Here is a 13585-nt window from a genome sequence, read left to right on the forward strand (position 1 = left end):
TTTTTCATTATCTGAGTTCACCAACATTTAACAGCTAAGCCATATTTGTCATACACATCTTCAACATAGTTATAACATTTTCATTTTTGTATGCACAATGGCTATGGTTTACTCCCCCCCTCTATCTCTCTCACACACACACACACACACACACACACACACACACACACACACACACACACACACACACACACACACACAGACACACACACATACAAACATCATGACAGCAATATAACCTGTATCCACACAACACACACACACACACACACACACACACACACACACACACACACACACACACACACAACATCATGATGACAGCAGTATAATCTGGATCCCAACACACACACACACACACACACACACACACACACACACACACACACGCACACACGCACACACGCACACACGCACATACATCATGACAGCAGTATAACCTGTATCCACACAACACACACACACACACACACACACACACACACACACACACACACACACACACACACACACACACACACACACACACACACACAAACACATACAACATTATGATGACAGCAGTATAACCCAGATCCACACCACACAAACACATACATCATTACAGCAGTATAACCTGGATCCACACACAGACAGACACACACACACACACACACACACACACACACACACACACACACACACACACACACACACACACACACACACACAAACAACATCATTGACAACAGTATAACCTGGATCCTCTTACTTTCTTATTTTAAATTTTATATGTCATATAGTTCTATGATATAGCCCTACAATTCTCAACACATGAAACAGTAACCTTTGTGATCCAACAGGAGTGTTAAATAGTTCGTAACTGTAAACTGGAAACAGCTGCAAAGTCACTAGACACAAAAGAATATCTGTAGTGGCCAAGGGATTAAAAAAAAAACATGAAGCATTATTTCCCCCCTGTTTTGAAACATGGTTCCTTTGTCCTGTGTTGCCTACTGCAGTTGAACTGATTTTCAACCTTTGGACCTGCTGTAAACTTGTGCAATTCATTCTAATCTACAAAATAGACTGTCTCAGCTCCTTGGACTATATAAAAGCAGAGCCAGGTCCAGGTCCTTAGTCTCTTCCATCGTCACCAAACTATTTTGGAGGTAAAATTGGGCTTCAACTGCTCATCATGAGCACAATGAAGCTCTTTTTCCTGCTACTTTTAAGTAGCTGTGCAGTTGCACGTAAGTAAAAATTATTTACTTCCTTTCTGATTATGTTGCAACATTCATTCCTTGTTTTGTATTAATTCAATAATTACAGTGTATTTCTATTACTGCAAACTTCAAAGAATACACATATCGATCATTACTATCTTTAATTATTATATGTTTGATTCTCTTTCATCATTGTATCTAAGATGATTTGATTTTAACTCATTTTCTATAGTTTGTGAACAATATCATTTTATTACTAAATAATATTGCAGAAATAGTATTTATTTTTCTTAAGAAAAAAATGGTATTCAAGGAAGTAATTTCATTTACTAACTAAATAATCTGCCTTCTTTTACACCATTCAAGGTACCGTTGTATGAAACATATATTGTAATCTCTGCATTGCTTATATATATATATATATATATATATATATATATATATATATATGATTTGTGACAATTACATATTGAGATAAATAAAAATAAGCTATATATTTGTAAAACAACTATGACAAATGCCTCAGGCTGAATTAAAGTTTACCACTCAGCTATAATGAGGCATGGCTCTCACTTTTTCAAATGATATACGTTTGTTTAATAATAAATAAATAAATACAATTCATTAAATAGATTTCTAGCCAGGAAAATTTTACCTCTACAGAAATTAAACAATTACCATAGGCATTTGAGGGATAATACAGCACACCATCTCCTAGTGCTGACAGATGAAATGTGGATAAAAATAATTAAAGATTAAATGTACATTAGCACTGCATAAAATGAACTGTCTTGCTTAGAATTTAGAGTAGCATCTGAATTAGTTTCTTTTGTTGTGCATGTGAAGGAAAGAAAAGTGGTGCATATTAATGGGCTGAAGTAACAAATCTGAGTCTGACTACCTTTGATTGTAGATTGTGTAACCATAAACAAGTTAGTTAACCAGGCTAAAGTGACCAAAACCTTTCTGGAAACAGACATCAATATCTAATAGTCTTAGCTAGTGAGCAGATACTAAAAATACTGACACTGTTTAATTTTTGTTTCCGATACAAAATGAAAATGTAGCCAGTAGTCAATATATTCAGTTAACTTCCTATTCTAAAAGGATTATATAGATAAATTCAGTTTTTATTTCTGATTATTTTTGCAGAGCCAAGGGAAGAGAGTGCTGAAACTATACAGACAACATGCTCAAGTAAGTATATTTAATATAAAAAATGATATACTGTCTTTATACTGTTAAGAAATCCATACACATGCACACTGCTAAGAAAAGACATATTTAAAATTACAGCTTTAGATAAGGGCTATCTTTTTATAATTAACTAATGAGCTCTGAAACAACGCAGTAAAGATTTTCTTAAAAAGACGTCAGTATATTTTTAATAGCTTTACAACTGGTAAATATTGTTATTTTAGTGCCCTCAAAAATCTGACACCCTGATAAAGAAGGCACATAAACTATTCTGCTGCGTTCTAGTTTGATAAGCAAGGGGTCAAAGTATCTAAGTACAAATGATGAGTTGGACATGATTACAGCTTGACAGGCATTCATCAGATACTCATTTATTTTTTTTATTTTAAGTAGCGCTGCCCTCTGGTGGAATGTACATATATCACAAGTAATTATTTGTAAAATAGCTAATTGGTACATATTAGTACATTAAGTTATAATACTAATAGCTATACTAACACTAATGGTCATTATGTAAGTTAATGCCTGATATCTACATTTTAAAATGTGTGCACATTGTTTTAAGCAAAATTTTTATTATAAAACAGGCACTTCTACTAATCTAACATGAACAAGTTATTTTATGTGTGGATTACAGTTATTACATTTATGAAAATCTACAGACAAAAGTTGATGTTTTTTTTCAGTGAACTGTTAGCATATTAGTAACATCTTTGGCAGAAATATAAATATAAAAAATATACACACACATATATATATATATATATATATATATATATATATATATATATATATATATATATATCAGTACCAATCTTATGGACAGCCACTGAGACTACTGACACCAAATCTGGATTACTGTTATTGACGTCGGGACACTGCCACAGCAGGGATATAGACCTAAAGGAAGTAACCAGAACATGGAGACAGACTACTACAGAGCATACAATTTAACTCATAAGCAGTGGTTGAACATGCTTAATCTTACATCCTAAAGGCATGGAATGTTCTAGTTAATGGAAGAAATTAGAAGGTTACAAAAAGACTGCATCTTTCAGAGTGCCATTCTTTAAAAAAAGAGATATATAAAATACGGAGAGACACCATGTGAAGGTGGAATGAAGGTTAAGGGTCAAATAAATAAGTATTATTTTATCCTGAGAGAATGCTGAGCATAAGAGACAGGCTTATTACAGAGATAGCAGGTTTCAAAAGGTATGAGGAAATTCAATAATGAATGGAATGGGTACAAACATCTCAATAGAAGGGTAATACAAGGTTACTATTGTTTATCCAGGATATCCAGCATTTCTAAGTCACTGTAAAAGTGGACAAACTACCCAGGCTCCTGATCATTTTGAAATGGCTGAGAAAATGGACAAACTAGTAATCAAGTTTGTCACTATCAGCCATCGGTGTTTTCTTTCCTTTTTTTCTAGCTTAGCGGCAACAAGCTACAGAAAATCTTATTCGTTTTCATCTTATAGTTTTAAAATAACACAATGAAGAACATGTTGTTTCAGTACTGACAACGGATTTTCATGAACTGCATTTACAAATCACATTTAATTTTTTCATCTAGACCCTATCGTATTTATTTATTTATTTATTTATTTTATTGCCATGACTCATTTCTTGTCTTCTGCTTTCTGAATTTCATTTTCAATGCCCACTCATCCAAAAAGCAAATTAGTAGAAAATAAAACACAGATCTGATCTATAACAACTGAATCTACCTTATGGACAGCTTATGTTCATAGAGTAAGACAATCGAAAATGTTATCACTTCTCAACATGTTGCAGATCTAAAAATAAGCACTTTTGGGAGATAAGCTGTTGTTATTTTATTATAGGAAAACTATTACCTTAAAGAACTAAAAAAAAAAAAAACGAACAGAAATAAATACTCTTGCTGCCATGCTGCCTGACAGTAATAGCCAAGTGCAAAAAACATTATAATTTTTCTGTCTCAAATATAGCAGATTGCTCTATCCATCTTAGATCACAATAGCTGAAATCACACTTATTACAGAAGGATATTATGCTAGTTGAACACCTGAACACCACAACTGAATAACTGCACTTAATGAGGTATTTAGCCTTTTTTCTTGGATCCCCACTGTAAATCAGTCCTTGTTTAGAGTAAGACTAATCCAACTAATGCAATAAAATAATAATGAATAAATGAATTAACTAATTAGTAAGGGACTATTATAAATGTTCCAGTAAGGTACTAGCAGTGTACTGGTACTTGACAGGATGTTTATTTATATTTCTTTATAATGAACCTGTCCTTTATTATTTATAAAAGTATGGGAAGCACCTTAGCTACACTAAATAAATAGTTAGGAATATACGTTAAAGACAAATCAGTCCTCATGAAATCCATTTGATTTTGACTTGTTCCACAATAGACATTATAAAATCTAAGTTTCTTTAACTAAAGGCAAATAAAGACTTAATAATTGTCTAGGTTAGGTAGAGACATAGATAACATTTGATGGTTTAAGGCCTGCACATGCACCAAATGAAGTCACATACAAAAAAGAATCAAATAAGTTTAAGTCAGCTATGTGGAAGAGAACAATAAAGACTTGAATGCTATGGCCTTGGCCACCGATGTTCAAACTGTAGCTATAGTGTTGGGGGAAGGGGTGGGTTGAGCCTCTAATGTTGGCTTTTGTCTAAAGGAGATGTTTGTAATAAGGTCTGTGGAGCAGGAAATGATGCGTCCTTTGATACCGTGATGGGAAAGCTGTGCACAGCACCTTGACTTGCTTAGCTTGTGTGGCATCGTATTCAGGCTGTGCACAAGTATACAAGATTTCTTATGCTGGTAGGTTGGTGCTAGTCCAGCTTCTGTTGCAAACACAACAGGCCATGAGAGTGCGGTATTAGGGATGCATAAAAAAAAAGAAAACTTCACAGGTGTTTCACCAAGAATGATGCTGCAGCAGAGGCTACTTTACAAAGTATTACGCAGGAAGGAAAAGTCTGTTGTAGAATTATACCAACCATACAAACCATACACGCTGCAGCTTTTTTACTACACACATAGCCTACCCCAATAACTTCTCAGTTCTGTATGTTGCAGAAAGAAGCAGTCATACTGTAATACTGGAGATGTCTTCATCAAGTCAGTGGTTAGTTAATATATAGCTACCCATGTTATATGTTTTAAAAGTTAATATGCATGCACACTGACAATGACTTGCCTTGTGTGTTTTTAATTGTAAATACTGTTCAACACATATTTTGAATACAACCACAGTATTACTGTTTCATAATTAATAGTTTATGGAAGTGGTGCCAGTTATATTAAATATATTATTTTGGTTTGTGCAGTGATCAGTAAACATTTTTTAAAAGTTAAAAAGAAAGTTAGTAGATGAGGTAATAATAGGCAGTGATAAAGCAAAGGTGATGGCATGGCTACTATGCCCATCATCAGCACAAATATTAGTGAGTAAATAATTAAATATTTGTTATTTTTTTTATTTTTGTACAGAAACACACACATATAAAGACACACAGATGCACAAAGCATACACAATTTCGGTTTAGCTTGGCATGAGATCATGTCTATCATAAAAAAATGTCACCTGAAAAAATAGGGAGTATTAGCAGGGGATGGGTGAAGCTTTCCATATTCACAGGTATACTTAATAAGCTTGTGATGAAATGAAGGAATTATTTGGATAACACAGCTTTACAACATTCATAGCAAACTAAAGGGGACAATTAATAAAAGTCATTGACTCAAAAGCACCACATTGACTACTAAAACAAATCAGAGATACATTCTACCCATACCAAAACATATCACACATGAAATTACAGTACATTTTGATGCAACAGAACAAAAACTCTGAAAAATATACCACTCTTTCCAAAAAGCTATTATGACATTAGTGTAACAAGATTCTATTACAACACCCAACAGCCACTGCAGTATCCTTTGTCAGTTGGTAACATTCTTCATCAAAAGAGGAAGAGTTATTGGTGAGTATAGCAATCAAGACAATCATTTAGTAGTCTGAATTCACTTAATAAACCACATGAATAAAAAAAACTGGCTTTTAAAAGAACAGTAGAAAGCCATTCAAGACCAATAGTATATGATATTGGCATATAAAATGATACTACATAAATCACAGCTAAAAAAGTTATTTTTTACCTTTTTAATGTCATTTTTGCCCCTTGACTCTCAACCATCAAGCCTGTCTTTGACCAAATTTACAGTTTATGGGTAACCATTATCTAGGAGGGCATGGGGATGTTTTGTGCTCTCGCCAGCATCCATGCAATGCAAGATTTTAGTTTCTATGGCCTAACTCCACTGATGGTGGTGACATGAGTACTTACATCACTGCAGGGACAGTCTATGCTCCCTGGTCTGTGTATGTGTTCTCTTACAAATGCTCCAACTGGAGCTGTCATCACCATTTTAACTGGCTACTGACATGTCTGCCCAGCTCATCACTTCATTAATGGCCTCTGCCTTTTAGTCAGTGGCCTTTCATCGCATCAGCAGTGTTAGCCAACTGGGAATCCTGGTTTGTCTCCCAAAGGATTGGCTTACTTATGCTCTCTGCCTGTACTGTCAAGTGCATGAGCTGTTAGTTGAACGTATGCCACATGGATAATCAGGGCTTTATTCCTTTATGTCATTTCTACTTTTAAAGGAAAACTCCATCTTCTCCTGCAGTTTAACTCAACTCTTATAGTGCTTTTCTCTCTACAATATCATTTTAATATAGTGTAAGTATTGGAAACCTGTTTGTATGTTATAAAAAAAGTAATCTCCTTGCCTTGGAATTAATGGAAAGGAAAGACTACAAACCCCCCCCCCCCCGCTGACAATCTTATATGGTTAACTACTCCTGCCGATATCAGGAGCTCAGCAATTTGTGTAAAATATATAGAGAAGTGTGAAACTATTTTCCACTGACTTTATTGCGGAGAGGAAGATAACTTACACAAATTCACTCATGTTTCCAGTGTATCCCTGTCCTTCTTTGCAAAACAGAGCAACTAGATCAGTCAATGATTCAAAGGCAGTTGTCACCTCTTTTGACAAATTTACATAAGCAACATTACATTATTGAAATGCTAAGCTTTAACCTTTACATGTTTGTAGTTTATACTACTTTATATTTTACTACAACTTAAATATAGTTTCAAAGATGTCTATGACATTTAGATAAAAGTCAGAAAATATTATTCCTTATAAAGTAGCAACACATTTACCAAAGTTTGGGGGAGAGGAATTGTCAATTCATCATGGACTATAAAAAGTTACTTTGAACAAAGGCTTTAAATTTAGCTACATTTTTGGTTGCAGCTGCATAACTCCTTAGTATACTATAAAACAAGCTTTGAGACACACACACAAATGAGGGCCATTTAAGAAATAAAAATAGCAGTCCTACTGCAGAAGGTATATAAGATGACAGTGACTGACACTAATCCCATTATATGTCAATTACATGGGAATACACTACTACTTCCTTATGTCTAGCATGACTCATATAAAGCAAACTTGAAATGGATTATGGGAAAGAGAAAGGCTTGAAGAAAAACAAGATCACATTAATATGTCAAGCCCCACTGGCAGCCATTTTGCATAAAACATAACTTCTATAAAAAGCAGTCAGAGTGATTTTGAGGTGTTAAAATAACACAGAAAACAAAGAGAGAGTGAACAATATATGTTTTTAGTTCTGAGGTGGAGTTTTCCTTTAATTTCATACTAAGATTGTATAAGTAAACTAGACCACGTGCTGAACAGATACGACTAATGCCTGTTTAAGGAAATAATTAGCCATCTTGCAGCTCAGAATATATTACAGTGCATATGAAAAGGCATGATTTATATATTATGCAGTCATCTTTTGGAAAACATATTTTACTGTAAGACTTTTTTTTTCTTAACCCATTAATTATGTAAAATATTATAAGCTGCTAATTTGAAAACAGAGAACTACTGATTATAGAAATAATCTTCATTTTCCAGCCTTTAAACCACATTAAAGAAATTTAGATGGAATATATCAAATACATTAATTTGATTTTAAAGCAGGTTGGCATAATGTGGTGTGGCATGCAACACTCTGTATTAAACACATGCACACAAGATTTAGAAATAAGAAAATGTATTGAATTTACGTATTTTAAAGAAAATACTGTAGAAACAACAATTTGACATTCCAGATATTAAAATGGATACTTTTATGATGTACAGCAGTATTGTATCAACATAATGTTTGTTTGCATAATAGAAGATACATCAAGATTCAAACATTTCAAGAAGTACATATACAGCTATGAAGTAGAAACCTCCAATGGAATTCCAGGAACTGCAGATTCCCAGAGTGGTGTTAAAATCAGCTGTAAGGTAAGTATACACGTCTGCTAGTGATGCACAGCATATACATACATACATACATACATACATACATACATACATACATACATACATATGGGATCAGTAACAAAACACTGTGTTTTCCTAACTTTACATGAAAAACATTGTAACATTTAAAGAATACATATGTCAACATCTGACCATTAAAAACATAGTACAGACCATTAAAAACCATAGCAAGTTTCTAAAAAACAAATATTTTCTTATTTTTCAGAAAAAAGCTTTCTGAATTCTAAATCCCATACAGCTTGTGGTGATGAATCTTTTTATGGGCTTAGTTTGCTAGTTTAGGTATATAAGTACCCCTAAAGAGATCTGAAATTTATCAAGAACATCAATAAATCTAGAAGGAGCAAGTCTAAGTTTGGGGAAAAAAAACATAGCACTATGCCTACATCATAGCAGTTGAGAAATAGGAGCAATCTAAAACATGACTTTAGCTGGGTGACCATGTCCCCACAAACTCATATGCAAGGGATCTGTCTCTACACCCTCAGTATATGTATCTATCTATATCTATATCTATCTGCCTGAATGTGTATGTACATATACGCACACACACACACACACACACACACACACACACACACACACACACACACACACACACACACACACATATATATATATATATATATATATATATATAGATATATAGATAGATAGATAGAAACACTACCTCATGGGCTACACCAACTCAGAGAACAGGGAAAAGTTTACAATACAAAACAAAACAAAAAACATTCTCCCTTTTCTGTACGTCATCAGAAATGGCATTATATACCTCCTAAAATAAAACTCTGATGTATAAAAAAAAAATCAGCAATATGTAATAACAGTTAAAATTAAGTGTTGACAAAAAAGCAAATTACAACTACCAGTGTTCTAATTCATACAGACCAATTAGGGGTCTGTTGTGTAATAAAGATTTAGAGAGTTTTGAGATGAGGGAATTAAATTAATTTTGATTTTGTTGCTATAAGGTTATACTTTTCAAAGACATGTCATATCAGCATTCCTTTCTAAGAGTGAACAAATAGCCACATAGAGATATTTACTATGAGTGCCTGGTTCACTTGGGTAAGCACTGGTTGTTTGTATTCCAACCATGTTTCCACTTGTATTGTATTTAATGCAAATAATTGACTTTGAAGTCCATTATGTGCTGTGCCCTTGGAACAATATTCCAATATTCTATTATTGTATAGCATTGCCTATTTATTCTTAGATAAAATTGTTTGTTAAATATTTTTCACTTTACAGAGAGTTTGTAAATGAAAAGGGGTCCCATGTCCGGACCACCTTTGTTTTCCAAAATTACCCTGCTAATTTCTTTCCATAGTTTATTGAATGAATATATACTTTTTCTGATAACAATGCTACTAAAATTAACATTTTACTCTTAAACAGCCTATAAGTATAGTTTGCACACAAACAATACTAAATGAATAAATATAAACAATTGGATACACATATTGGTAAAAAATCAGTAACGTCAAAGCCAATCTGATAGTGACAGCCTCTCTTTTCTCTGCTGATAAACTGACTATAGGTAGTGATGCAGATTAATTTAAGGTAATCTGTCAAACTTGCATTAGTTACTTTGCTTTTGTACAAACTGAACTATTCTTTTTAATGTTTGTTTCCTATTCCACCATGTTCCTCTCCTTTAGTTTAGGAGGATGTGACTAAGAAGAATAAATCAGCTAATTCCAGGGTCCCGAAGGAATTATACGGGGAAAAGCAAGGAGAAAAATCATTTTCAGATATATGGCAGAAAGAAAACTGATAAGTCAAAAGTGACAAAGAAAAACAAGGGCCAGAGTGCAAAAAAATAAAATAAATAAATAATAATAAAAAAGAAAGCTAAACAGCTTCTTTTCCAACTTCATGAAGAATCCAGTGAGCAGTTTACATCTGACAAGAAGAGAAAATGGGAGATGTATTATGGGTAGGCAGGACCATATATTTATGGAAGATAGAAACGGGATTAGAGGGACTGAGCAAAGACAAAGCCCTGGTGCTCAATGGATTGCAATGTGAAATCCTATGATCTAGGCTGCGTGCCTTTTCTCTTCATCTGAGTCCCTATAAGTGAATGAACAGAAGTGCTACCTGGTGCATTTGGTGGTTTTATTTGTTGATTTACTTATTAAACTGCATATTATTCTAATGGGGGGGGGTTGATAGGTACATTTCAGTTACTGAAAGAAAATAAAGCAACAGTTTTCAGTTATATTTGGTACTATTTCATTTTAATAGGAAAATAATTTACATGAATATATCCTATAAATAATTAGTCGTAATACAGATATACATATATAGGTATAGATAGATATATATGTAGTTACTTTTGACTTGATTAATACGCATTTGTGCAAAGCAAAAGAGCTGCTATAAGATGTAAGTGTAAGACTGGGCGAATGCTAACTTTGGGATGTGTTCCTGTTGGTTGATAAAGGTATGTGGTGGGGCAGGGAGTTTTAATGCAAATGTGTGTGTTTTAGGGTAAGGGTTATGTAAGGGGATAGATTAATGTGTGCATGTGTGTGTGTGTGTGTGTGTGTGTGTGTGTGTGTGTGTGTGTGTGTGTGTGTGTGTGTGTGTGTGTGTGTGTGTGTGTGTGTGTGTTTTAGTTAGTGTAAGGGGACAGATTTACTGTGTATGTGAATGTGAGAGCTAGGGGTTAGATATGCCAGTCACTTATGCAGATGTATGTGTATGATGAATGTCCAAGGTGTTTTTGTTAGTAGTAGTATTATGGAAATGGCTTTTTAAATGTAAGCTGTATGTCAGAGATAAAGGCAGTATTAGCACTATTATTAAGGTAGGGCAGGGGGCCAAAGCATGTTCTATATGACTCTTGAATCCATCAAAAAGTAAATTGGTTTTAAATGTTAAGGGTTTGCCAGACTGGAACTCTGGTAAAAACTAGTAGCATAAGTACACCCCCCCCCACACACACACATGTATCTATCCATATCTATCTATATATATCTATATATATTTATATATATAGATATATATCATTTGCAGTTCGAAGTTTTGAAATTTCAAGCTTGTGAAGGGAGTATATATATATATATATATATATATATATATATATATATATATATATATATACACACACACACACACACACACACACACACACACACACACACACACACACACACACACACACATATATATATATTATACACACACACACACATACACACACACACACACACACACACACACACACACACACACACACACACACACACACACAAGGCTTTGCTAATAGGAATAGCTGGAAACACTGTTGGAATGTGTCAAATTAAATGCCACCATAAATTTATAAACCATAGTCAAAATGCAAACAAAATGCCCAGAACAATTCCAAAGTAAAACATGGAGTGTTCACAGGAGACAAATACATTATGGTAAATAATATTCTTGCTGTGAGTTAACAAAAATAATCAGTTAATATTGGTATCCTAGAGTTCTGTAGAGTTGTTGATGAAATTATAAGCATTACATGAATTATTGTCAAAAGCCACAGTGGAAATTAATCATTTTCTGTTTTCAACATCATTTGTTGGTTTCACATCAGAATAAAGACAGCAACAATATATACAGTCAGAAATACCCCCTTCTAAGCTTTATTTAATTTTTGGGGGATCCTGACTTGAACAGTCATGACTATGATCATTAAGTCAGATCAATATTCTTTTAATTTATTTATAGAGTGAAATCTGTAGAATTAGCAGTATTGAAAATATATGATCAAAAGATACATGTGTTCAATAGGAAAATGGGATGCACTTCTTGAGAGGAACGACATTTTGGGTGGTGGTGTATAAGTTGATGTACAATTCTATGAATCCTTGCTGCACTTCTGGGAAGCAATATATTCAATTTTTGACCAGTAAACAAAAATGCAAACTATTCATTGACTGGATTATTCTAAGTGAAACCTTGTAAATGAATACACAACATTACTCACATTTGGTGTGACATCTTGAAACTGTATTTTAAGAGCAGAAACAACAGCATAGAACCACCTTGCTACTCATGTTACTCCAATACACAATGTTCTAACTACTTTACTAAATTTACAGGCTGAAGTTGAAGTCCCACAAATCTGCAGTTTTATCTTACGAACAAATAAATGTACCCTGCGTGAAGTGACTGGAGTCAACGCAGATGGCAAGGTGATACTGAAGAAAGCCAAAAATTCAGATGACTTCGCAGCAGCCATGTCACAGTAAGATGCCATTTTTTAGTGTTACAATTATAAAGGCCTTGTAATAGTGTTGCCCGTTTTAGGATCTCCTTGCTTTAGCCACTAAATAATTAGCTATCTATTTTCATCTGCTGCACAGAAGTCAAACAATATCATAGTGCAGTGTTCTGTTACAACTTGTCCCTGCAAGTGCAATAATTTACAGTGCAGAGCAACCTATCATTGACACTGTAAGTCTGCATTTGTATTTCATCAACTTACATTTACTTTTACTTCCTTTAACTGGCACATGGGTATGGCCATATTATAGAAAAGGCTTTGATAGTTTCAAGCAAAGCAAAGACTTAGATTGCTAGAATCAAACCATAGTGTGGTAATCACAATAAATCATTAATCAAGAACACAATCTGAGAAAATAAACAACTTTCTGAATAGGCTCGGAAAACAAAGATTTCTCCAAAGGAGTTCTTCTCCATAGGTGGAGATGTGAGTACACTAAATGGTTTTCAACATTAAAATAACAAC

General features: G+C 33.8%; 1 protein-coding gene across 1 annotated transcript in view; it reads left to right on the top strand.

The window, feature by feature from the left end:
- Positions 1–1124: 1124 nt before the first annotated feature.
- APOB (apolipoprotein B) overlaps positions 1125–13585 on the top strand; it is a 71990-nt gene continuing 59529 nt past the window's right edge. The window contains exons 1-4 of the mRNA XM_044062622.1: positions 1125–1232; positions 2358–2402; positions 8684–8799; positions 12936–13081. Of these exons, the coding sequence (XP_043918557.1) occupies positions 1178–1232; positions 2358–2402; positions 8684–8799; positions 12936–13081 (362 nt within the window). The 5' untranslated portion in view covers positions 1125–1177. The remainder of the gene's footprint in view (positions 1233–2357; positions 2403–8683; positions 8800–12935; positions 13082–13585) is intronic.

The sequence above is a fragment of the Protopterus annectens genome, chromosome 2.part1 (genome assembly GCF_019279795.1).
Source record: "Protopterus annectens isolate FY-2018-M chromosome 2.part1, PAN1.0, whole genome shotgun sequence".
In the NCBI taxonomy this organism is placed as follows: domain Eukaryota; kingdom Metazoa; phylum Chordata; order Ceratodontiformes; family Protopteridae; genus Protopterus; species Protopterus annectens.